Genomic DNA, 27880 nt, shown 5'->3' with positions numbered 1-27880 from the left:
TAACAATTTTGAAATTCTAATTTCAAATGCAGCGAAAGCATGATCTTTCTTTCCTACTTTGTTTCAAATGGGTAAACCCCAGAGAAAGGTCAGTTAAAACCTTTACTGCACACTCCATTCAGTGAGTATAAAATCGCAACCCTGAGAAACCATTCTTAAAAATTATTGTACAGTTTCAACATAACCTATTGGAAATCACCACCTATCAAGTTACTTTAATAAACTCCATTTTCATCAAAGCTGTTGGCATTTTACCTAGGTGCTACGTGCCTTTGGAGCTGGTACTGCCTTCTTGTTCCTTGTGAGAAACACACCAAGCACAGTGTGTTTCTCATCCAGCACTAGGACCTCCTAGCTGTTTTGATGACAGATAAAATGTTTTCTTGTGGTATTGCTTAGGGATGGACCTGTATCCTGAAATTTTGAAGCCTACAGATGTATGACTGCTTTTGTTTTCCATTTTCCTGTAACATCTCTCTCTTTCTTAGGCTTTAAGAAGCTGTAAAGACAGTCCTTAAATTATGGTCCAGGGTAGACAGAGAACTGATCTGTAGATCCATAAAAGTCTGAACTCCTCCTACACCCCTGCTACTCATGTCACAAAACCTCCCATAGTATCAGGGGGTTTTCTTTAGGTCTTAATTTTAAACTCTGGGATCACTTTCACTGGCCTGGTTTCCTCAAGTCTTGAACAGTATTGACAGGTTCTCATCTGTCAGGGCTACAATGACAATAAAGCATGGAGAATTAAGGCTGTCTGAATACATCCTTTGAATTTGACAGTTTGGACCAAAACCTTCACTTCTGTGAACATAAGTAAGGAATGAAAAAAGACAGGCTAAACCAGTGATTACTATGGCTTTGTCACAGAGATTAACTGTCTTAACTGTGGAGGAGTACAAGCTTGATCAAAGTACTAGGCGTGAATTGTGGATATTGAAAACTAAATCTGTCTTAAATCTGTAAGGCTGGACAATGGTAGGTATAACCACTCTTGTAACCAAGCAAGGTGATACCTGAGACACTGCAGATAAATAGAGAACAGTCTGATGTATCACGGTCTGCCAGCTTGCTATAGATTTGTAACAACATCTATTAACCTTCTTCTCTCTCCATATTACTTGCATAGACAAATGGTCATGCATGGAATAAAAAGTGGAGGAGAAGGTGAACATATTAACCAGTGCTTGTGGCTGAGCCTGGCTTTCCCAGAGTAATCACTGCCTTAGAAAGAGATTATTTATGTTTGGTTGGCAAAAAGTCTTCTGTACCAAAGTGGTCTCAGAGAGCAGACCTGACATGTTTGTATATGGGCAGAGGTGCTGTAACTGATAAAATTAGCTCTAAATTTTCATGTTATTGATTGGGTTTCTGTACTGTAGTTTAGTATATCGAGGCTACAGTCAGAGAGACCCTTCTGTACAGAAGTCAGTGTAAACACATGTAATGTAAGCATGCTTTCACCAGAAAACTTGCAGTTTGGAAAGTACCAACAAGAAATTATGAAGGAAGCTCACTGTCCAACACTTTGATGATATCAATGCATTGGAGCACCTACTGTTTTCTGACATTAGTTACGTTGGATCACGTGCACCAGAAGCAAAGCCCTCACCATGTGAGCCCACTGCTGTATGGGGCAGGGGACCTGCTGACAGAGGATGTGGAAGTTTCATCTAGTCATAAGCACAACAACTTTCTATCCATTTTCAGCTATTGAAAGCTTGACAATTAAAACTGTGTTTCAGGGAGGGATTTGTATTTCAAAAATTAAGTGGACAGCCCCTCCCACACTAGGAGATATTCTAGGAGAAAAGGCTAAGATGGGAAAATGCGGCTAACGGCAGTGAAGGTTGGTATCGCTGACCGTTTGGAGATGTAAAAGGCCAAAGTCCTCGATGCTTTCTCAGCCTCGGTCTTTGTGGCTAAGACCTGGCTTCAGGAATCCCAGGCCCCTGAGGTGTGAAAGAAAGTCTGCAGTGGTAAAGACATATCCTCAGTGAATGGCATCAAGTTAGGGAGCACTTAAACAAACGAGACATACACAAGTCCATGGGACCTGATGGGATGCAGCCATGTGTATAAATGCCTGATGGGGAGAGTAAAGCAGATGGAGCCAGACTCTTCTCAGTGGTATCTGGTGACAGGACAAGAAATGGGCACAGGCTGAAATACAGGAATCCCCATTTAAAAATAAGAAAAGATGTGTTTGCTGTGACAGGGATTGTACATTAGAAGAGATTGCCCAGAGAGGTTGTGGAGTTTCCCGGCATGATCCTCATCAGCCTGCTCTAGCTGGCCCTGCCTTGAGCAGGGGTGTGGATTAGATGATCTTCAAAGGTGCCTTCCAACCTCAACATTTCTGTGGTTCTTTCAGGTGACGCTTTTATTTTAGAGCAGTTGATAGTATATATCACTTTTTATTACAGGAGGTATGGGAAAAATAAAGAAAAGGAAAAAGATAGGAAATACTGTCAGACATTCTTAGATCAAGTAGGGAAATAAGCTTGTTACAGGCGTCTTCTCACTGCAATGAAATCAGCATGGCATTTGATGGTAATTTATCTTTGTACATCAATTAGGTAGTAGCTTCTCGGAAAATGTCATGGAAAGATTGCTTTTATTTGTTTTCCTAGCAAATGCTTTTGAACAGGCATATCATTTGCTAAATATTAATTTCTCATAATTTATCTCAATATTCATTGTTTTTCACTTTTTTTTTTTTTTTTACATATTGCTCTACACCTGATTGTAAATTCCAACCTTGGGTTAGTTCACCTGCTTACACTTGTGACTTTGTTAAATAGCTAAATATACTGTAAAATATCCCAGGGCAGAACTTCCTGTGCATCCTTTTACCCAGAATTACTGTCATGGTTTTCCTTTTTCTGTCTACTAGGTGAATGATGATGTTGGAATTGACTGGACTAATGAGAACGACCGCTTGCTGGTTTGCCAAATGTGCATCAAACTGGCTGACATAAATGGGCCTGCAAAATGCAAAGATTTGCATCTGCAGTGGACAGAAGGCATTGTCAATGAGTTTTATGAACAGGTAAATAAATGCATGTCCAAAGTAGTATGTGCTGGTTGCATGTCTTGTGTTAAACAGTTCTGCAGCGTGCTAGTGCTGGTGATGAGTGAAAATCACAGAGAACAGGAGTGAAGGGGATGGCTAGAGCTACACTAGTCCATTCTTCTGCTGGGTCAGTGAAAGTCCATTTGTCATGGAAGCTTCTGATGTGTCCTCAAAGACCTCTGATGATGAGGTTTTTACAGGCTTAACTGTTCCAGTCTGGCACTATCCTTACAGCAGACATGGCGAACAAGTGTTCCTTTCCTCTTTTTTTTTCTGTTGGCAGTCGTCATGTCTCCCTTTCAATCTTCTTTAGTGCAAACTATTTTTTCGTCCTTCCTTCTATGTCTTTTCAAGACATCAACTGGTTCTCATTGCTTTCCTCTTCAGTCAGTCCAGGTGGCTCACGCTTTTATTGACATGTGGTCTCCAAAACTAGGCACAGCATCCTTGCTGAGATGATCTAAACAGAGCAGATGAATTATTTTAGGCCACATCTCTGTTCACACACACAGAACCTTTATGTACTGAGCATGACTGTAACATTGACTTTCAGTTTATCACAGACTAACCATATCTGCTCCCTACATGTTGATCCTAACTCATACTTTATTTTTTAAGACAACGCTTTCAGCTTTCAGAAGGTTTGTCAGTACAACTGCACTAATTATGCAAGGCTCAGCTGATGGTAGCACAAGGAAGGAGGACAGCCACAGATTGATTTACAAAGGCCTGGGAGTACAGCCAGGCACTGATCCTCTCCTGCTAGGTGTAAGGGAGCCCTTAATTGAACCTTGTCTCATTATAACCTATTTAGCCCTGCCGAGTGCAAGGGACAGGGCTGTTCCCACACTATTCCTCTGTTTCCTGAGTGGGAACATATTTTGAATGTGCTGCTTAGACTAAACTCCACATCGTGTCTTTTCAAGAGGAAGCAAGCAGGCTAAATCAGTGAACCAGATACCACACAGACTTCTCGGGGAAGCTGTGCAGTAACTTGAAGTCACAGACTAATCCCTTTTAAACTCTTTTCATCTTCCCTTACATTTACTGTACTTACAGTTCGAAAAAAATAGGAAAAGGGATAAATTTCAGACATTGACCTGAAGCTCATTCATTTATTTCAGATGTCCTCAGAAAAATAAAGAACCATGTCCTTTACATATATTACATATATAGTTGGTTCCATTTTTCTTTTATTTTTTCATGAAGTAAGAACATTTGAGATTTATCCTCTCTGCAAAATTTGATTCGGGGTAACACATATGTTATCTTTGTTAATGGCATTCCTTTTGGCATGGGGATTGTGGGCAAATGTATTTGAACTCTTGGCTTGCAAATTCCAAGAGGTCAGGTAGTTATTAGGATATTAGGGTTTTTTGGTTTTGTTTTTGTTTCAATAGAAGGTGTGTGTTAACTGTATTGAGAAATCAATACATCCCAGTGGGTTTCCTGTTTTGTTTTTTTTGCATGGCGTGAGTTGCCAGGATACTGGTGGGATTGAAAACAGAGAATGTTTTCTTCTTAGGACTTACTTCTGGCATTAAGGAGGATAAGCTAGATTCTCAATTAATTTAACCTAGGTTAAAATCTAATTTCCTTTAATGTAATGTGCTATGAGAGGTGTATCAAACCATCTTCACCATGCTTTTGATCATCACATTTTTTCTGAGAAGGGAAAAGTCTTCATTTTCTCATTTCTAAAAAGGAGAATTTTAACGGAAGTTTGAATTTCCCTAGAATTGTTATCAAAAAGCATACATACGTACATTCAACCTATGCTGTGAAAATAATGAAGTATCTTTCTTGAATTTCATTTAATAAACACCAATTCCTTTGAAGAATTCAACTCCCGTATAAATAAAAACTCCTTATTAAAAACTTGTTGCATAGAAACACTCAAAATTCTGTGTCATGTTGTTACAGTATGTTTCCTTTTCTTCCTCTGCATGCTCAGCATACTTATTTGAAGACATTAGACATATTAATCAAAAAATCACTGCAAGATGTTTCACATAATAGTGTTTTAAAGGAACATGAAAAAAGAACTTGTAAACTTTTCAATAGTCAGCTTTCTTCCCACTACTGACAGCTCACAACTAGGAAATCTAAGATGTGTTACTGTATAAAGAGCAAGCTGCCACCTCTTCTTAATTTTCTTGCTGTTTCAAGAATGGATGGCATATTTCAGTGTTTTGTTAACACTAATACTTTGCACTTAATGATTGAACATAACATTTCAGGGTAGGTTATTATGTAAATAAAAAAAACAAAACACAAGGAAATGAGACATTTGTCGTACATGCTTTAAAGTTTAACTCTCATTCTTTGGCCTTCCCAGATATCAACAGGGTGTTGACCCAGATACATTGTCGATGACTTTTGGAAAATTTAGATTACAAGGAGATAAATTCGGGCAATCTGTAACGTAATGGAAATTGAAAATGTCCCTTCAAATTCTTATCTATATTCTCAAATATAAATCTCTCTATGGTATTAAAACATTAATTTGCATATCAGGCTTGATTACAGAATCATAGAATGGTTGCCAATCTGATTAGAGGAATTAGATTTTTTTCTGGGGGAGGTGGCATCCACTCTTGACATGTCTGTTCAGCTGAAAACTCACTAGTATCACCAGAAGCTTTGCTGTGATAGGGATAAGTGAGTATATCAGACTTGGTTCTGCAAGAAAGTTTTACCTTCTTTTGCATCATGAGAGGAGGGAGAAAAAAGTCTTCCTATGCCTCCCCTCTACCCTCTCTCCCAAGAAAAGCTAGCAAAAAGCTTTATGGGAAAGATTTCCTGCTTCTAAGTAACCCCTGGTTTCATAGGGATCATTCTAATAGTCCCAGGAAACAAATACTTATGACTCAATGCCAAGAGGACCGCTGCATGTTGTGTATAGTAAGGACAAAATTAATAAGAAAACTGGTTCAATGAGATAGCCCTTGCTTGTAGAAGTTCAGTCTTGTTCCCTGCAAACAGGTGGCTGACTACAAGGTTGTTGGGAGCTAACAATCACAAAATCAGAAGGGATTTTTTGAAAATAATGAAAGAAAGAAAATAATTTTCAAATTTTCACACTCATGGTGTAACATACAGGACAAGGGCAGAGGGCATCATTTTGCACAGTACAGTCATCAACTAACATAATTCTTAAATTCACACTATCAGTAGTGGGTCTTAAAAGAGCTGTAACTTTGATGAACCATTTGTCATGATGGCACTGCAGTAATATCATGCTGGTGTGCTATGGAAGTGGCATTAGAGTTGAACTATTTTTCTTTCATCATTTTTAATTGGTTTGCTGTGCATTACTCCTTTTCGTGACATGGTTTTGTTTCATTTACTTCAGAGAAATTACCGCTGTTTTTCATCTCCAGGGTGATGAAGAGGCTAGCCTGGGCTTGCCAATCAGTCCTTTCATGGATCGCTCTGCTCCTCAGCTGGCACACCTCCAGGAATCTTTCATCACTCACATTGTGGGACCACTATGTAACTCCTATGACTCAGCGGGGCTGATGCCAGGAAAATGGATAGAGGATAGTGATGAATCAGGAGACACTGATGAGCATGAAGAGGAAGAAACAGCAGAAATGGAAACTTGTGAAAATGCTGAATCCAGTAAGTTGTTCACACTTGCATTTTTCAACAGAGCAAGTTCCATATTGTGACCAAAAACTAAGCAGACGTACTGTAAAAGTGTAGAGACCGTGAGCTGGTCATGTTCAACATGGGCCTCTTCAGAGTTACAGTGATTCAGTGCTGTCCCTGGTGAAGCTGGCATGTAGCCAGTTACGTAACAGAGACACTCCATGGTTTCAGGACTGATATGCATTGCTGTTCATATCTACTACTCATTTCTAGCTTCAGTTGAGGTTTCTAGTGGTGGATCACCCATCTGTGCATGAGGATTTTGTAGACTATTTCAGCACTGACGTTACTAGACTGCAACTATTTCAGTTGAAGAAAGGATGGTTGGGAGACAATTTTTTTGAGGAGAGCACTCATCATTTCCATGAGTTAGCATGATGTACAGGAATAATAGAATGAGGCTCTGAGATGCTGATGCAGTAAAAGAGTTGTTAGCAATGGAAGTATTTTAATGCAAAGCTCTTCAAGGTAATGTGTGGAGAAGGGTGGGGAGAGAATTGGCGCTGAGCATTGCTGTGTTGCGTGCTAGGAGCTGCATCACTTGGCCCTTCTGGCTAATCAGTAACTAAAGCTGATAGTCTCCTGTCTCTCCTCCAGAAAGGCAACAGTGCCAACATTTGTCATACTGAGAGGAAGACTTTGTACCTTGAAAGGAGACCTCAGGAACTCATTGGAAGTGATTTTTAAGAGAAAAGGCTGCAACTGTAGACCTCTTTCTTTTACCAGTTTAATCCTGCATGTGTTAGCTTTTCCTCTCTTTCGTGTTCTTCCTCCCTCTGAATTTCCTACTACTGTTCTTTTATTTCCTTCCTCTGGGTCATCTTTCTCTCCCTCCCAAGTATCTAATCCTTCTAGAAAGCACCAGCCTCAAGTGTGCTAGTGGAATACTGATACGTAGCTTTTTCTCTTAACAGCCTCGCTTTTTCTGTTCTTTCTCACACCCTTTCATGCCCTACTGAGTATCATCCCTATTTTCGGTTGGGGAAGCTGAGAAATGGAAAGATTTGATGATTGCAATAAGTCACATAAGGACATGAAACTAAAATCTATGTCTCCTGATGTGCAGAACTGACTTTTAATCTCTAGTAAGACTCGGAGTTACATGGTTTGTATTTAAGAAATCATTACTGTTGTTCACACACACACACTTGCATGTATTTTAAGTTTAGCAGGCTCACATGCACAAAACCTGTTGTTGAGAACAGCAAACATTAAGTAATATAGCGCACACAGGTTTATTTTAACACCTTATGATCTATCAGCTCTGTAATAGCAGGCAGAGCCACATGTTTCCGTGGCAGATTGGCATTTATAGAATTGCCTACTAAGGGGAAAGCATATGCGATTGGTAACCAACATAGACCCCGAAGCCTGAAACTGATATTGCTGTATTAAAAAGAAAGATGAAGGTTGTTCTCATTTATCCATTGGAGTGTCTAACCTTGCTTTGAAATCCTTAGTTTCCTTTCACCTCATTTCTGTATTCACTTACCTTCTGTATCACTGCTAGTCAGGTCCAACAGTGCTCCTTTCAGGTTAAAAGCACAGACCATTATTAACCCTTGTCACATTGAAAACAGAGCATTTTTTAGTTGTCTTCTATTTTCTTTTTCACATTCTACTCCATGACAGTACTTTACTATTCAACCTGGTGCTTTTAGGCTCTTTATCTTTTTCAAAACCTTAAAAATGAACGTATCAGAAGTTTTGAAATATTCAAACAAATTCCTCCTACTTTCTTCTTACCAAATGTGGGGTGCTCATCTTCTCGATCATAGCAACGTGTTAGAAACTATTTTCTTTCAGTTCCCTAAATTCTCTGTGACTGTGTGGTTCTGAGTCAGAAATCTACAGCATCTTTTGTGTCGATATAGGGGTCTTACAGGTTGTTAGAAATGTATACCTATGATCAACACAATTTTGGATGTTCTAAACTTTCTCAATGAAACAAAATAAAAGGTTGACATGTCAGATGCATAGATACTAAGAGTTGTGTAGATGTTCGTGAAGATCTTTTTCTTGATGGAAGTGCCTTTTAGGCAGGTGGAAATATGATTGTGGCAGAAAACACTTCACCTAGGTCCTGATAATTTACTAAAGCAGTTGAGATAAATTTAAGAGTTATAAAACCTTAAGGTAGCTTAAAATCATTTTTGTTCTTATGTAGGGGCATGTAATTGCCACAAAGTTCTGATGCCAGTATAAGAATTAAACAGGCTCAGTCTTTAGTGATTCAGACAAATTTTAACACCACAGCAAGTGCTCGCTGGTGTCTGCAGAGAGCAGCTAGATGCAGGGTCACCCAGGAAACCCAGGAGAGAATGTCCTGCTGTGGCATTGGCAGGGTAGGGACTTCTTATTAGTGCTAAACCTGAAGGTTTCCTACAGGGAACCAAGGGCTTTCTAATGAAGGATTGAGTTGGATTTGGTTTGTGCTCAGTGAAAAGCTCTTTGTTTCCAGTTCAAAAGCTTCAAGGGCTAAACGTTTTGGATCCTGACACAGACATACTTCAGGCAACCTGCAAGTACTAATCCACGCAAATTTATTTGGTACAAAACATTCCTCTATGTCACCTTCTTTAAAAAGGAATCAGCAGTTGTCTTTGGAGGGGTTATTATTTCAGTTCTATGACTGCCATTGCCACTGTTAATGACCAGGGAAAATTTTCAAGCTTTGTACTGTTAAGGAGTTAACAATCTGTGCTGGGCAGACTATATTGACACAGAAGAAAACACTCTTCAGACAGCAAAACACTTGTAGTGCAGCTGTGTCAGGAGCCATGAGAACCACCAGTGGCAAAAACATTTTGTAGGTTAACAGCAGGGGACTGGTGGTTAAAAACCAAAGACAAGCAAGCTCCCTGATAGTATTTGGCTACATGACTGCTTCTTCAGTGGTCAGACTCTGTTGCCAAAGCAGTGTTGTGCAAAGGCTTTAAGGTCATCTCCACTGTGATAGTGGAGTGGTAAATCTGACTGAAAAGGGAACATAGGAATCCCTTCTTTGATTACTAGTGCTTGCTCATTCATTATCCTTCTACAGCTCAGATCAGAGGTGAAATGTGAGAAAACAAAATCCGGATTCTTTTTCCAGGGCAGTCAGCAGGGATCCATTGGGGGCGGCGGTGGGGAGAGCACAGCATTTAGTATGTGTGTTATAGAGTAGGTTGATTAGAGTCTTTAAGTATTCAATATAAAAAAATGAGTGGAAACAGCTCAGGAACATGTTTTATGCATAATCATTGAAGCACTAGGTGTCTGTGTGAGCTACACAGACAGGGACAGCATGAAACCTATGACAGGATGTAGCTGGGACTCAAACTGTGCAGGAAACCAGTTTGCTTTCCCAGAAGCCTGAAGAGGCATAGCTTTCTGAATTTTAAGACTATGTAAGTTTGTGGGTTTAAAAATCTGTTGGTGCAGTTCCTATACGTCATAGCACACCATGCCTGCTTCCTATACCTTCAGTCCCTTTTCCTTCTTCTCTCACAGAAAACAGTACATTAATGTTACATGGTATTTTACAGGAGAGAAGTTCAAGAGGAGGAAAATCTACTGTCAGATCACTCAGCACCTGCTTCAGAACCATAAAATGTGGAAGAAAGTAATTGAGGATGAGGAGAGGTTAGCCGGGACAGAGAAGCAAGGAGCAGAGCAGTCCACACTGCACCAATCTTCAGAACAAATCCAGGCCATCAGGGAAGAGGAGGAGGAGAAAGGGAAGCCCAAGAGAGATGAAGAGGAGAACACAACTGTAGAACCGAACCAATGACAATATTTACCGCAGTATTTTAAGACAGTTTGACTCATGCACAGACTCTTTCTTAAGCCAGCACAGCATTTAGACACAACACTGTAGAAGTACGGGATAATGCGCCTACAGCTGTTTAATTTCTCTTTTCTTTTTATGATGAGGTACATTGTTTAAACTCCTATGCCCAAGGAAGCTTTCACACTGCGACACCGGCTTTTACAGACTTTCTTTAAAGAGATTTGGGGGTGGGTGGAATTACATATATATATAGCCAAGGTTATTGGCTGTGCACTTCAGCAAAATACATTTAATGATATATTATGGTCACTGTGATATTTACAGAAGAAAGTTATCTAAGGAAATGCTGCTTCTAAAGCACATTTGCAGTTAACAGTAAGGTACAGTTAAGTAGCTTTTGCTCTTAATGCTGAGGGATAAAAGTTCCAAAGCTTTATATAAATGCTGATATATCCTGCCAACATATGTGTGTGCGTGAGGGGGTGTTTGCAAGCATGAGTGGATGTAATGTAATATCGCATAGTTTGAGTTCTTGCTACACTAGCTGTAGCACATGTCCAATATATGACAACAAACAGAAGGCCTGAATTTTAGCGAATTTGTGCCCACAAGGGAACCGGAGACCATTTTGAGGAGCTTTGTGTTCCCCGTAGCCTTCCAAGTCCCAGTTTGCACTCCAGCTGCAGGCAGCAGCCTTTCAGCAGGAGCCACGGTGGCCTGGGCTGCTGGCCTGGCCCCATCTATCTGTGCGGGCTCCTCTGCCTCCTCCTCTTCCTCCTCGGCGCTTCCCAGACTGCTGGCGAAAGGGATGTGCTAGGAAATTTATTTTCCAAAGGGGGTTACGAGGGACTGTGTGGCACGCTGGTCTGTTCCCCTTGAGAGGACCTGGGCCTCTGTATAATTCTGAGTGCATGAGTGGCTGCGTGGGGCGGTGTGTGTGTTTGGGCAGGAGAGAACAGAGAGCAAATGTGTGTACATACTCGGAAACTAGAGGCACGCTCTCATCGTCCTACCCTAACCTTGTGCCTCTGTGCATCAGTGGCCAAATGTATCATTTAAGATGGAAGCTAAACTACGTCTCTTGAGAGCAAAAGAAGGGGAGTGTCGGGGCCGTGCCCTTCCTCAGGATAAAAGGCAAGTGATGCATTAGGAGCAGCGTGAGGGACAGGTGCCAGTCCTGCATCGACCGGACACTCGTATGTCTCAGCAACCACTCACATGAGCTTCAGAGAACTTGGTGTTTCAGTGTGAGGTGCTGGATGGGAGCAGTTTGTTGCTGGCATTCTGCTTAGAAGCAGCGTGTTTGATCCCACCAATATAGGGTTTTTTTTTTAAGAGAAAGGAAAAGATCGGGCCTGTCAGAAGAGCAGATCTTTTTTTTTGTTCTGTTTATTTGTTTTCTCTGTTGTTTATGCTGTGAGCCAAATGTCTATTTAAAGTTTGGATATTCACTTTCAATATTTTATTTCACGATATTATATTTGTCAATGATTAGCTATCTAGATGTAAATATGGAAGAATTTTTATGGGTTCCTGTAGATAATGATATCTTTAAGAAAAAAAAAAGAAAAAGAAAAAAGGGAAAAGATTTTTTTGTAAAGCTAATTTTTTAAAAAATAAATACAAAAACATTTTTATACAGTATAGCCATTTCCAAACCCAACAAATAAAGTCTTGAGTAATTTGTATAGACCCTTCTGGGAAGCCAGTGGTCTACAGGATCAAGGTTTTAAAATATTAATGCTCTTTGGGACTGGCAGCACCAACCAGTACCACAGAATTTAGAGTTTAGTTCCCACAAAAAGAATTATATATATGAAGTTCAGTATCTCTCAAAAATCATTTGACTACGTATGCTTTTTATATTTTGATCCTGCAGCCCCTTGCCAAGAAGAGGATTGCTTGTGTGAGGAGGAATGCTTATGAAAGGAAGAGTTTGTAAGGGAAGTCCTTTCTATATTAAATTTCTGACATTGCATTCATCTCTTTTTGCTATTGTTACACATTCACCGTATTTCATGATCCTATTGATACCTCCCCAAAGATTTTGGAAAGCATTCTCTATCAAAGCCATTCAGCATGTGTGTTAACACTTCAGAGTTTCTTTTTGCTTTGCATTTCCGTTAGGTGAGCTTTTGCTGGAAAACAGGATTTTGGTTTCCTACATGTTGCATTTGCCTGACATCATCCCATCCTACTCTTACCAGTAGAGAAGCACTTGCCTTTCGACAGAGTCACTCTAGAGCATGGCTCTTAATGCTCTGATCAGCAGAAATATTTAGTAAGTGTTTTTCAATGAAATCAGAAAAGCAAAGATCCAAATACACTATTATTTTAAAGGGAAAGGATACAGCAGAATTAATTGAAAAGAAAAAAAGATTTCTCCAAGATCTCAGCAAGTCTCTACCAGTTCCAGCTTGCACTGTTTTCACACCTCTTCTGTCACTTTGATTATTCATTTTATTTGGGGTTTTCTTGTATATGTGATATGCATACCTTATAGTATGAGAAAAATTTATTATGCCTCATTTTGTCCTTTAAAAATTAAACTTACAGAGATGATTTAAAATGTCACATCTCCAAGCACTTTTTTCTCCATTTTCAGTGCATGATCACTGGGATTGGATTCTCTATATTGATTGAAGAAAAAAAGAAGTTATCACAGAAAGTGTTAGTGGGTGCCCAGTTGTTAGAATTACAAAGAGGCATTCAAGAATGAGGCGAAATGCTGCAAATGGAGTTCCACATACTCCTCTAAGCAGGCATACACAGGGTTGAACTAAGAAAAATTATCCTAAAAATGTGCTGAAATAGAATTATTATATTTTTCCTAGTCATCATTTTTGGTTGCCATTAGGTAAAATCAGTGTCAGCTTCTAATTTGTTAAGATTTCTTTCTATGTTGCCAATGCAGCTGTCACAAAATGTTACTGCATTGCTACACAAGCCTGTTTGTGGGTACAGTTTGATTAACTCAGGTCTTCTACAGTGAAGGAATTGCTGACAGGCTTAAAATCAGAATGATCATTGATTTTATGCAAACTGGAAGGAATACCAGTGAAGAAGCTGAAGTAGCTGGGAGTGGTTAACTTGGTAAGAGGTGACTTTTTTTGTGTTCCAAATAGTTACGTATAGAATCCACTTTCTGTAGGTGTCCACTCCTTATGAATCTGATTTTCAGTCTTTGCAGTGCATTTCTGACAGGCAGTAATGAGGAAATTTCCCAGACTGTCTTAAATATAACACAAAAGAAAATACCAGAGAGATTTTATATCAAACATGTGAATAGCATTTTTTTTTTGCTTTGGGGGTTTTTAGTAGATACTGAAGCAGGTAATTTTTTAGAGGGTTTTATAATAATTTCTAGTCCAAAGGAGACAAAACTTTTGACCTGCAGTTGCAGCAACATTTTGGAGGCTACACCTTGATGATTTTCTACTTTGTGCAGTCCTTTGGTGTTGCAAACCCCAAGTAAACCACAGCCTGTGCAATACTTTTGGGGAAAAAAAAATAAAGAAAAGAAAAATAATTGTATTCTGTGAGCAAAGTGCTCAGATTTCAGGTGGGATGTTTACAATGTTGATATGGGTTTCTGGTGTTACATACAGTATGCACAGAGATTTGTTAGATACTAGAGAAAGCAAGCCCCATTTAAACAGTGTTTTGCAGTAATACAAAAAATTATGTTTTCAGTTCTTTAAAAACAGGAAGAGAAAGACTGGACTATTTTTTCTGATTGGGTATTTTATTTTCTCCTCTGTAATGTCGCTTGGTGACTGATCCTGTTCCCTTCTAGTCTAGAAGTTTGCTGTTCCCTTGAATAGGGGGCTTTTTGCAGTGCTTGCAGCTCCCAGTGCAGTGAGAAAAGCACGCTGCCCATCATGTAGCAATCACATAGAAGCCCTTTTGTCCCCATATTCCCAGTTTGCTTGATAGTCACATGCTGTTTACCGTGGAATATAGCTTCTCTCATTATGCTTGTGTTGCAGAAGGAACACATGGAAGTAGAGAGTGTGAAAGCCCCAAACTATTTATTTAATTACTGTTTCTTTTAGGAGGAGTCTGAGACTCTGGTTTCCAAGAACGCAAAAATGCTTGTGTCTAGAAGTAATAATGTCCACTGTGTTCAAAGGGCCATAGTTTACTATTTGTGCTCTAATTCTTGAGGGAAAATGGCATTTCTTGATTTGTTTTGAGCTCATGTACAGAGCATGTTGACACTAATCTCTGGAAATCATCTGCCTCCTCCAGTAGAAAGATGGTGTTTGATGCGATATTGCAAGCCATGCATCAGAAGTGAGTTCCAAAAATCTACTAGGAAAAAGGGATTCTACTGTGCTCTTGACAGCATTTTGAACTCCCTTCCTCTGTGAGTGAAGTCCTTTACAGAAAGCTGGGGAAATGGCTGTGTGTCACCAGTGGCCTCACCAGTGACCTTGTGCAGGGTGCTGGCTCTTATAGCAAATGATGATCACGTTATGGCAGTAAATGGTTCCCAGGGCAGATGTAATTTGAGAATGCATTTGTTAACAATGCAAGGGTAGTTGTTCATCAGTTTTTACCCTGATGTCATGTGTGAACGTCTCTCTGCATCATCATCAAGTGAAAATCCAATATTGCAATTGCTCAGGACCTTTTGAGTGGATGCATTTGGAACTTTTACCCTTAGTGTACTACTGTTAGAAGTTCTTAAGATCCTGATGGTCTGAATTTGGAAGGAAGTTAAGTCTGTAAAGGTTCAGATAGATGCTTCTAAAAGTACCATTTGGCATCTAAGCAAATTCTCTACCCAACTCCCTTTTTATGCTTTCCAAGCTGTACATTAAGTTCATTTGTTTTCTTTAGAAAGTTCTAAATTTCTGTCTGCTTTTTAGATACAAAAATTTTTCAAAATTCTGGCCCCATCTTTCTTTCTTCCTTCAGAAATGCCCCAGAAAGTAGAACACGGTGTGGTGAAGCCAAGGATCTTGCCAAACTGGGCATCAGTCAGTGGTACAGCCCATGAGAACTGCCCAGCCTGTGGCCCAGTCTGGGTGCGTTCGCACCCAATGCCATGCCCATGCTGCTGAGCTGTGAGCTGAGTAGGTGTGGGGGAGCTGTGAGTTTGGGTACTTGGCAGCCTGAGCCCCACCAGCTTTTAGTGGGACTTGGGATCGTAGAGAATTTTTTTGGTTTTCATAATGAACCTTAGGCACTTTTGAAAATTTTGCCATAAGTATAATGCAGCAAAAGGTTCGTGGTTGGTCCCAGGTGTTAATGAAGTACTTCTGCAAAGTCTCATTGATTATCTGGCACATGCTGCTTGGTCTGTGTGGTGTGATCCTGTGCTGGTGATGGTGAGGGCTTTGCTGTTGATGAAGGTGGTTGCAGGTTTGAGTTCATGCTCTCACTGACTTTCCATAGGCGTAGCCAGATGTGCCAGTCAGTGTGAGCCTGGGCAGCCCAGCAAAACCAGCTGTGCCCGGGGCTGAGATCCAGAGAAGGCACAAGGCGCTTGACCAGCAAATATCCCAGGGAGATGCACCAGCTGATTCAAGTGTGGGAGAGGCAACGCAGATGTGCTGTGGTTCATTCTAAAGCTGAGCCATCTGATAGACATAGTGTTCAGTAGGTTGGGAGGGCAGCAATGACAGTCTGTGGCTTTTCTTTCTCTGACAGTAGAGGCTTTTGACTGTTGGAAAACCTGTAATTCATAACAACATATAATATTTGCTGTTACTTTTGCAAATACTGTTATGGTTGAGTTGTTCCAGCATTATGTGTTTCAGGAAGAAAGGTTTCAATTTAAGGATGAGTATGAGAATTTCTTGAGCATCCCAAGGCCTCATGGGCAGAAGATTAGATCAAGGCACATGCCCAGAGTGGAGAACATGCCTCTCCCAAGTCTGCTGCAGGCATTGCAGCTGGGAGGCAGGCACAGAGGGTTGCTCGCTCTTTCCAGTCTCGGGCCTGGACATTGGATTGAGAACTTGGGTATTCCTCAGCTGGCTGCACAGCGCTGGAGTAATTAGTCCTCAAGTGGATGGACTTGTAGACATACAGGGAGAAAGTCAAACTGGCAATTCATAGGAAAGAGAGAAGGAAATTGTAGTCCAGTATGAAACAGACTTTATGCAACACAATTTTCCTTTTCTTTCAAAATCAAATGTATTCCCACTGGAATGAAGTAACCATGGAGTTTCTGGGGTTTTAATTACTGTTTAATGTTGCAGCTTTAGTCAAAATGGTGGCAGCATTAAAGAGAAGATAATTGTTCCCATTAACAGGGTGGGGGAATCTTCTTTTTTTTCATATTTTTAGGTGAATCAACAAATAAGAGTATCCAGGCCTCCTGAAGAAAATGCATCTTAAGTGTTTTTGAACAGATGGGGGAATAGTTGAAATTAGATGACAGCTGTCTTAAGCAGTCATTGGAAGAGCTAGCAAAAAATGTTGATTATTGGAGGCAAACTTTGAATTAGAGCAAAACAGCACCAGTATTTTTGAGAGCAACTTAGTATGATAAATCTTTATTTGAATTTCATCACTTTCATTTAGCAAAACAACATTCCTCTGGAGGTAAATCAAAGCAGGGTTTTAGCCCCTGCTGTGGTAGTTATTGAATCCCAGTGTTGGAGGGAGCAGTGCAAGAGTTATCCTCCATTTACCTCCTAATTATGTTTTATTCAGAGGCCATTAGTGGGACTTTCCTGGCAGGCAGGTGTTCTTTTGGTGAAAAATACAGCATGCCACCTCAGTAGGATGCAGACGTCGCCCACGTGAGCACCCGCCTGAATTCTTAGGACGATATAAGCTCCTCAGGAGCTAGTGGGCAGAAGAGTGCGGATGTATTTCTGGAGAGTCCATTTCCACAGTGACAAAAGAGGGCAAAAGCTTGAGCTAGTTAACCATACTTCTTTGATAAAACTGAAACAACGATAAGCATTGTGCAGGTTGAAAGCTTGCCAACATCACTTGAGGTGTATGCAGAAATGTCCCCGAGTGCTCGCACATGTAACTATTCCTTCTGGAAGGTGATGAGTTCAGGTAAAACCAACTGGCCTTGGCCATGGTCTGTCAAGCTGAAGGATAGAGTAAACCAAGAAGAATTTTTGACTGAAGTAGTTTAATTCTCCCTCATTAAAGGAAACTTTGCTTGGTGCTAGAGGAGGAAAAAAAATGGTAATATTTATTTCAGTTGAGCTTTTCAGGTGGCTAGTCCGTGCCAGTTGTTTCTTTCTTCCAAAGCCGTGCTTGTGGTATGTCCGAGGTGTAGAAATGGGACAACAGATAAGGCTTGTTCTGCTGTGGATGGCATATGGGATCTGTGTGCACCACAGAGCACCACTAAAATCTGCAGATGTGGCAAGTGGTGGATCCCAGCAGTGAATTAGATGGGGAAACCCAAATATTTCTGTTTTCTGTCTGTGAGGAAGCATAAGAGTAGGTATAAAGGACTTTGCCACAGCTGCGGACCGTGTATCCTTTTATGATTGAATTCTCTTGTCCTCATTCAAAAACCATAGAAATCAGATCAAATAAGCAAAACACAGCACATGCTGTGGCCCTGGCGAGGCAGGCGTGTGTTAGGTTGCTTTTCCTTGGGCTTGCAGAGGGAGCTCCGCTTGCACCGTTGGCCTGCAAATGGTGTGGGGTCCCAGCGGCTTGGCACAGGGGGAGGAACTGGTGGGAGGTAAAGAACAAATGCCAGACTTCAGAGGGCTGTTGTCAAAGTAGCTGGAGAAATACCTTAGAGTAATGTAATCCAGCTCTATACCCACCTTGCCGTGGTTTGCTCACAGTGATAGCCCCGAGGCAGTGGGCTTAGATACTCTGGTTTTCAACGCCGTCTTCCTTTACCACAGCGAACACTTACAAACAATTAATGTGAATTAGCAATTGCTCTTTGCTTTTAAATATTTATTTAAAGGAGACTGAGTTTTTTGGGGTTTGTTGTTGGTTTGGTTTTCTCCCCTGACGCTAGTCATTTTGCACCTATGCTTTCATAGAAAGGAAAAAAAAAAAAAGGTCTGTAATCTGATCAGAGAGAAAACAGTGAGGGGTTTGCCATGTGTGTACATACTACTTCAGGTAGAAAGCCCGTCGTCTGTTAAAGCTGTCTTTCCTTCTCAAAATTCCTGCCTGATTCTGACACACAATGAAAATCTGTATTTGAATGCAAAATTTTCATTTTTAGGTGTTTGTAAACCTTAATACAGTACTGCAGATGGTATCCTAAAAGATCAAAGACAGCACTAATAACTGGTATGTGGTGTTGATGCTATTTTTAATACTTCAGCCATGTCAGCATACATTTGGTCATTACTTTTCTCAAGTTAAGTCTTCTTTTCTCGAGTAATCGATATAAGATGTTTGCATGATGGAAAGTAATTTAAGTTCACTTTTTAAAAAGACGTGATTCATACTGTAGGTTATGTTTGTTTAACAGATTAACATTTCCACTGACGGATGGCAGTTTTTTTCTTTTTAGTGCTTTTGCTAGAAGAACATCTAGGACATTTTCCAACAGAAACACATTTTGTAATCTTTACCTCCAGTTGGGGAAGTAGTACCTTTCAAAAATAATTGTTTTCCAATACAGTTTGGCCATCTGGGTTAAGAATATGCAAGTATTTGTATCATGTACAAGATATGATTTAAAAAAAATTTCCCATTTTGGTGAAAGTAATCAAGAAATTAATCCAGCAAGGTCAAAACCCTTTCTGAGTGAAAATTTTGGGTGTCCATATAATTGAAGCACTTGATCCCCCACCAGATTTTGGGGCCAAATCATACAAATTTTATATTTTCAAATCCACAAAAGGCCAACCAAAGGTTTTTTTACTTCAGAAAACACTGAGGAATTTGGTCATCTTACGTCCTATCCTATGAGGTCTGGCCTGCGACCTCGGGGCACTGCGCCTCAGGCACAATTATTTTGTGATGCTCATTCAGACTCAGCTCTAGTACCGAGTTTCCGCAATTCACCCATGTGCTTCAAAATTAATCCTTCCTTGATTTTTTCACTTCAAAAGGTGAGAGAAAGGGGGGGAAACGTAATCTTATACGGCTCTATTTGAAAAGGGGTTTGTGTACCTTTATAATTCTTTTGAAGCAATATTTTAAAAAATAACTGCCAGCCAAAGTGGCAATGCAGAGAAGTGCCATGTTGTTCAGGATTTGTACACGCCAGTTTTTAACACAGTGTTCTTTTCACTAAGTACTACATACATTAATTTATATTTATATATTGTCAATATTGTTGTAACCAAGCTTCTCCTTTTTAAACACTTCAGGAACAAGGCCTTGTATTTTTAGGTGATTTTCATAAACAGAATAATTCTTTTCCTTTCACTAGTATCTTGCACTCGATACATGTAGCAATACTTAATATATTCTCTTCACAAGTATTTGTTAAGTGATTTAGTTAATGGCTGATAAATGTTTTGTACAAAATAGATTCTGTACAGGAAAAAAATCTTTTAGATAAACATTATTTATTTTTACTGTTTTGTAAGTTAGACACTATAATGAAGCTCCTTTTTGCCAGAATTACTGGAAGTGCCTCTTGGTAAAATGTATTATACAGTAAATATGTATTCAAAATTATTAGAAAAACTTGTCACAAAATGAACAATGTGGATGTTGCTATGTGAAGACAAATGTACAACATAAATATAATTCTGTGGTATCCTGTTTGCTCTGTTTCTTTTTCCTTTATTGAACAAATTTCCTTTCAGTGCCCAGCTTTCAGTTTAAGCACCAGATTGCAAATGACCTGTAGCTTCTTGAACCTCTGATTCAAATCCAGTAAAGCGGGTATATATTGAATTGCCATTTTATCTGCTGGCCCTGCTTGGTATGTGTTAGTGACCCATGCTCACATTTATTGGTATCCTATTAGCTGCAACTTTTACTAGCAGAATTCTGCACTTTATTTCAGATCACTAATAAATCCCATGTTAAATGCTGTGTGATTCAACCAGTCTGTGGAAGGCCTCATTATAAACATCCTTCTTTAATCACAGAATCACAGAGTCAACCAGGTTGGAAGAGACCTCAGGGATCATCGAGTCCAACCGTTGCCCTTAGACCACCCTGTCAACCAGACCATGGCACTAAGTGCCATGTCCAGTCTTTTCTTAAACACATCCAGAGATGGTGACTCCACCACCTCCCTGGGCAGCCCATTCCAATGTCTAATAACCCCTTCTGTAAAGAAATTCTTCCTGATGTCCAACCTGAGCCTCCCCTGGCGAAGCTTGCGGCTGTGCCCTCTTGTCCTATCGCTAGTTGCCTGGGAGAAGAGGCCGACTCCCACTTCACTACAACCTCCCTTCAGGTAGTTGTAGACTGCAATAAGGTAGTGCTGCATGGGGTTGTTGTGGCCGAAGTGTAAGACCCGGCACTTGTTCTTGTTGAACCTCATGCCGTTGGTCTCGGCCCATCTATCTAACCTGTCCAAATCCCTCTGTGGGGCCTTCCTACCCTCCAGCAGATCGACACTCCCACCCAGCTTGGTGTCATCTGCAAATTTACTGAGGGTGCACTCAATCCCTACGTCTAGATCATCTATAAAGATATTGAACAGCACCGGCCCCAGAACTGAGTCCTGGGGAACACCGCTAGTGACCGGCCGCCAGCTGGACTTTGCCCCATTCACCACCACTCTCTGGGCTCGGCCATCCAGCCAGTTTTTAACCCATTTAAGAGTCCACCCATCCAAGCCCCGGGCAGCCAGTTTGTCCAGGAGGATGCTGTGGGAGACAGTGTCGAATGCCTTACTGAAGTCTAGATAGACTACATCCACAGCCCTGCCCTCATCTACTAAGCGGGTCACTTTGTCATAGAAGGAGACCAGGTTGGTCGAGCAGGACCTGCCTTTCATGAATCCATGTTGGCTGGCCCCGATGCCCCGATTGTCCTGCATGTGCCGTGTAATGGCACTCAGGATGATCTGTTCCATCACCTTGCCTGGCACCAAGGTCAGGCTGACAGGCCTATAGTTCCCTGGATCGTCCTTCCGACCCTTCTTGTAGATGGGTGTTATGTTTGCTAATTTCCAGTCAGCTGGAACTTCTCCAGTTAACCAGGACTGCTGGTAGATAATCGATAGATAATGATGAATGATATTTCAATATCCGTCATCTTTGTACTTTTCAATCCAATTAATATGGGCCATACTGATTGAATATGGTCTCTATTACATGGCGCTATTCAGCCATAGTAATGCAGAGTGACTAATGCTTCCAGAGAAAATGAAATGTGTTACCTTAACAGTGTTTTCCTTATTAAACACAGAAGTAATCTGTTAAAGTGGGACATCAGTAAGTGAAATCAGTTTTTTGCAATTATATTGGTAAGTATACTGTCATTCTTCAGTGAAAGATTTTGCTAGTCCATTATGTGGGCTAGGATTGACATCTAGCTACTTTCTTTGCTCACTGTTTATAACTCTAAAAAGGTATCGTACAGCTGTCTAAAATTTTCCCCTTTTTGAGTTTTATTACCTACTTTCATGAAAGATTTGGAGACATTCAGCCAACTCATTTGAATGGCCGCATACAAATTATCTGGATCAACTGTGTATTCAAAGCCTCTTTTCCTATAGCTTAAAAATTAACAGCTTTCAAAATATGGAAAAGCATCAGCCACATATCTAGCGGTCAGTTTTGAAGTCCTGCCAGTTTATTTGTCCTCCGGCTTAAATTCTGTATGGCAAAAATGTGAGGAAATTTGCACCAGGGAGTGATTAGGAAGATATTGGTTGGGATCATTGCCAGTACGAAAGTAAAATATGGTTATACCTATTCTAATGGAACTGCTCATAAGCCTGCAGCTGGTCTGTCCCAAACACTTAATAACTCCCTAGTGTGGAATTATTTGATCCAGAGATTCACAGATGCCCACAGAAAAGCATACAACTGGAATAACGAAGAAAAGATCTTTTCCTTCAGTACTCCTCATCACAAAGATTAGGGGCTACCAAGGTAAAGAATGCACTTGTCTTTGAAAATCACCGAACTCGCTCTGGAGCTCTTCAAATAGCAAGAGGTTACCGTGGGAAGAGATGAGCAATAAAACACGGATCAGAAGCATTCAATCTCCTAATGAGACCACACATGAGCATGCCTTTCCTGGGGTTCTGGTAAAACATAGAGGAGGCCATGATGTACAGTCAGTAGCAGCTCAATTAAATGTTGCATTTTCCAGGTGTTCAAATTACTCTCAATTGCCCAGGCAAATCCACTTCCCTAAAACCACTTAAAATGTTTCACTAAAAATAGAAATCTCAGAGAACTCCTGGCACTCTGTTTAGCAACACTTTCTTTAACGTTTTGTTTCTCTTCAATTTTCTCACCGAAATCCTGGGGAAATCCGCATTATCCCTCATGCTACCACAGACTCCCTGGATATCATCGGCTGTTCACATCATAGGGGTAGAACAGCAAACAACTTTTGACAGTCAGGTGCATAACTTCCAGGTGCTACCCTGACTGATGGAGGCTGTAGCTCTGAGATAGCCCTCTCACACAATCTGTGGGAGAGTTTTAACCCCTCCACACTGGGATCCCAAAAACCTGGCATGCTGAGAACTGTCAAAGCCAGCTACTTTGTTGAACAGCTTCACAGCCAAGTGGTGATACTAACGTTGCCTTAATTTGTGAGCCATGGGAGAAAACGTGCAAGTTTAAAGTTTTACCTAAGGTTTTGATGACTTCTGCCACACCCAATCGAGACTGCTAGTTATGATCACTAAATAACCTGGGATAGATGCAGGGGTAATGGTTTGGAAGTCTGATACAGGTGAAAGGTTGCTGCAACATCTGCTTGTCTGCAGCCAGGAAATACAAAGCAGAAGGTTCCTGTTTGATCTGCAGGATGGCTTCATTTACAGTGACTTTCGTTGTTGTTGCTGGTAAATTACTTCCCTTCACAATCCTTTGCACATGTCAATTGTTTATTATTGTGCTTGCCAAAGGCATCATATTCTACAAATTCAACACCTTTTGTGTAATAAACTCTACTGTTAAATTCTTCACACCTTCTCTTTCCACATTTCTAGCCAAAATCTTTGGGTTTAAACCTAATTCAAAGAACTTATCTGCATTACAGAAAGTGCTATGGGATTTTATTAAGATTAATGGTATTAATCCCTAGAGGCTGGACAAATTCCAGTTTCTTTTATTACATTCTTGTAAATTAAAATTCTCCCTAAAGATCCAGTGGATACAAATGCTTCCTGCCTTGAAGAGACGTGTCGTGTCACTGGATCTCTCCTTCACCCTTCTTGTTATACCCTCTCAGAGCTGGGTTTCACAGGGCCCACTGGGATCTTTGCAAAGTGTGCTGCTGTATAAGTATATATCTTCTCTTCTCTTGAAAATTCTAGTCAAAATCTGCGTCCATAATTTTGGGTTTGTTTTTTTTTTTTTTACTCATCACTCAGGAAGGAAAACCTCTTCGCTCTTTTACCTGATCGGTTACTTTCTGCACGTGCTTTCAAGGTGATCTACAGCCATTATGCATGCTCCTGTATGTTACCTCAGGCACCCAGCATGGGGAACATGTTAGAAAAGGTGGTATTGTTCTATGGTCAGGTGCAGTAAACACTAAATTTACTGAAGCTGCTATCTTTGAAAGTTATTCTTCCTGAAGTCTCATGAAAGGAGATGAAAATCTGAATGTCATGAATAATTTGATGAGCACCTCAGGGTCATGAGACTTCTCAGAAGGACCTGTGGATACCCTAATAACAAGTTAGCCATGCCTGAAAAATAATTAGATGAGTTTTCTCTTGCTTTTGCTGTTCTTTGATAAGACAACTGTTCTTTGAGGCTAGACCTGGAAGTCCTTAGTTGGGAGAAGAAGTACCATCTTCAAGCCTGAAATTTTCACTGCAATACCTGAGTGCTTCCAACAGCCAAAGCATATTGTTTGTCTCTGGTTCTTTGGTGTGGAATGGATATGTGAGGTTTGTTCTGACAGTGGATTTCCTGTTCATTTCTGTTCTTAACAAGCATGTTCTTAGGACTGGCAACAAAAAGAAGAGCAAAATTAATCTTAAGAAATACTGTATCCATGGCAATAGAGGAGTACAGCTAAAGCGATTAAAATTATATAGGCGGTGAAACTGGATTGCTTTATTAGTTAACTGTAAACGGCTTTGCTGTATCTGCTTGTTATTGACTCCAAAATACATATTTACCTTGGAATCACAGCAAGCAGAAATACATTTTTTTTTTTGTAAATTTTAAAAGTTAAATTGTACTAAAATTTAAAGACTCGAAGACCTTTCTTTGAAAGAAACAAGTCCTTCCAAGCTGTCATGCTTTCTAAGTTGCCTTTGTCCTGGCAGCTGCATTTCCAGACTCAACAGTGGCATGATGCCTTGAGCTTCCTACCCTCTGGACAAGGACTCAAGAGATCTGAATCTGTTGGAGTTTTTCCTGAGCTGTGCACAGACTTCCTGCATGACCTTCAGCAAACATAAATGGTTTCAATGCCTCTCCTTGAAATGCGAATATTACTTGCTATTTAGCCAGCTCTCTCAGTCTTGTCTGCTCCTGTGATGAGCCCTCCAGGGGTTTAGGAGACCATTTCAGTAGGAGAACTCTGGGCCACAAGCAGTTGCTGCCATGACCAGCTCTCCTTTTCTGTGAGTCATTGCAGGTACAGCAGAGCAGCTTAGGGTTGGAGTACTTAACGTGCTAGCGTAAATGAAATAATAACGGAGCATTTGTCCAAGTGTCAATGTGCATAGTTGAGGACTCATTCTATTGACAGTTTCTATGTAGCTTTGCTTTGCAATGCAGTATTAAGGCTTGGGAGTGTGTTCTCTGTCAGGCCATAGGAATTATGTAAATTCAAGTTTTAAGATGATATGGTATATTAAAATCCCATTTATAAGTTTTTGTTTTCTTTTTTTAAAAGGTCAGTATTTTCCTTCAGATAAAACCAGAAGTTTCTTTGCAGCTGTTATGTGTATACTCAAGTTTCAGTATAAAGTTTATCTTTACAAGCAAGCCCTTATGATTTAAATAAGTCTGTTGGAATATGTTTTTTAAAAATGTCTTTTACAAAGGAAAAAGTTTCATGCTTCTGAACACTGTGGGGCTTTTTTGAGACTTTACAAGGTTAGCATTTGCTCATGAAATGTGCTTGAAGAAGCAGCAGCTGGTTCCCTGGAGCTACACCTCAGAGATCTGTTGTTGTTGGATGGTTTAAAGACTGACCCACAAACTTGCTGTGTTGTTAATGTATTGATACATCCATGAATCAAGATTACTTTGGTCACAACTATTCACTATGGCTAGACTAGGCTTTGTAAATGTAATTAATTTAACCCTGTGCTTTAGAAATGAAGGTGGTCTGGCTTCTAATTTCCTGTAACTAATACAAAGTAGGAATGCAAAGAAAATAGAAACAGACCTCGAGGAACAAGCTTTAGTCTGGTTCTTTGTTCTGTAGCTACTTTAAAGGCTTTGTTTTGATTATAGAATAAGTATATATAAGTAAGCCATTTCTTTTAGGACTATGGGAAAACAAAACCTTTCTTGTCTGATTGATTATCTAGCAAGCTTCCAATGTGTTTTGTGTTATTTTGCTTTGGAAGCACTCTGCCATGGGAGGCACTGAAAAGTGACACACAAGAGGTGTCATGTCCTATATCAGAATTGGTAGTGATTCGTTTCCCCTGTCTCAGTTCTTGTTAGCAAATTGTAGTACGTGATGTACTGCATCGCCTCTCCATGCCATATCCATGGCCTGGGAGACTAATAAATTCCTACCTGGATGAAAATTTCTTCTCTGACAGACAAACTCACTGAGTTTTAGTGAGGATCTTGTATTCATTTACTCTGAGCATCTGGAAAAGTATTGTAGAGGACATAAATACGACCGTTTCTGAGGAACTGCTATAATTAGCTCTTAAGGAATGGTGGTGCTCTTCTGGAAGGTGTAAGAAAACTTTCCATAATGGAAAATACCTCCCTCGGGGTGGTTTTGATAAAGTTCCAGTTAAGATATTATCTACACCTATAAAGAAGTCAGAGAAGGCTCTATAAAGAAATTCCAGTAAAAGCCCAACTGTGACAGAAAGCTGATGCTGAGGTTTTACAATGAACCAAAAATCCAGGAAAGATGAGATGATTGCACTAAATCTTGTGGGCCCTGTTCTTCAAAGCATTGCTTCATCTTAAACTGCATAAAACCATTCTTTAGGTATTTTTCTGTAAGGGTAGAGGCTCATGCCCCGGTGTTCATTGATATGATTTGTAGCATAATAGGGTCTTGGAGGATTATGTGAAAGGGATTTATATAAAGAATTTATTAGTCTGAACATGAGCCTCACCTATTTTAAGGGAGAGTGTGGTGAAGGGTACCAGTGGCAGAATAACTGGATTCTGTGTCAGAAATCATTGGAGGAGACAAGGTCAGCAACGAAGATTAAAGGTCAGGCAAAACTAGTACAGATCCCATATTGTGTAAACTCATTTTTCCTAATAATTGAAGGAAAGAGGCTGGAAGCTGTTCTCTGAAAGAGGCTGAAAGAACTCATAATCACTAATTCTCCTAATCACTAATTCCTGTGGGCTATTAGGCACCCTGATATCTCTTAGAAAAGAGGAAAAGAGATTTCCAAGTTTCCAAACCTGCCAAATAAGGATTATAAGACACATTAAAGTACAAAATGTGAATTACGTGCAGTGTAATAAAATTCCAGCCGTATTAAGAACCCAAAATGGAGATATAATGAAGGAACAGATAATAATTTGTATTAAATCTAGGAAAGCAGAAGCCTGCTCCAAGGCTCCGTGTTTGGCACGGCACCGTTTTGAGTGTCAGTGAGGTTTTAGCTGCCATGGGAACATACCCTGCTACAGAGGCTGGGAAAGAGCAAGAAGGGGAAAAGAAGAATAATTTATAGTTTTAATACCTTCTCTGTTTGTATAATTAAAGTTCACAGGTTAACAGAAGGCACAGGATTTATAACCTCTCTCAGCTCAAGCAACTACTACACTGGGAACTAGTCATATTCCTCACCTTTACACAAACGTGCAAATAAATGCTGTTTCAGTAGCCATGACCCTCTGACAGGATAAACACAGTGTGGGAACAAAGTGTGCAAAATTTTCCTTTCATTGCAGCAAAGGACTTGACTGTCTCTCCTGCGCAATTCTGTCCTCTCCTTTAATGTTGACAGGGACTTTGCCCTGAGGCTTTTGGGGAGCAGGGCTTACTGGGCATACTGGGAATGACGGTGTCTGGATGGGAAAGCTTTGTGAATCACCTGTTCACCCTACATCCTGTCTTCTCCCACGCACCACCCCACCCCCCCTTTATTTTTTTTCGACCATTCCCCCTTGAAGTCTTTAGTTTCTTGGGAAAGAGCAATT

At 40.3% G+C, this 27880-nt stretch overlaps 1 protein-coding gene across 1 annotated transcript in view; it reads left to right on the top strand.

The window, feature by feature from the left end:
• PDE3A (phosphodiesterase 3A) overlaps positions 1-20120 on the top strand; it is a 268640-nt gene extending 248520 nt beyond the window's left edge. The window contains exons 14-16 of the mRNA XM_068400878.1: positions 2897-3052; positions 6460-6700; positions 10258-20120. Of these exons, the coding sequence (XP_068256979.1) occupies positions 2897-3052; positions 6460-6700; positions 10258-10502 (642 nt within the window). The 3' untranslated portion in view covers positions 10503-20120. The remainder of the gene's footprint in view (positions 1-2896; positions 3053-6459; positions 6701-10257) is intronic.
• The last annotated feature ends 7760 nt before the right edge of the window (positions 20121-27880 follow it).

This window comes from Nyctibius grandis, chromosome 5, assembly GCF_013368605.1.
Source record: "Nyctibius grandis isolate bNycGra1 chromosome 5, bNycGra1.pri, whole genome shotgun sequence".
In the NCBI taxonomy this organism is placed as follows: Eukaryota; Metazoa; Chordata; class Aves; order Nyctibiiformes; family Nyctibiidae; genus Nyctibius; species Nyctibius grandis.
Note: the sequence above shows the minus strand (reverse complement) of the source record. Positions and strands in the feature narration are given on the sequence as shown.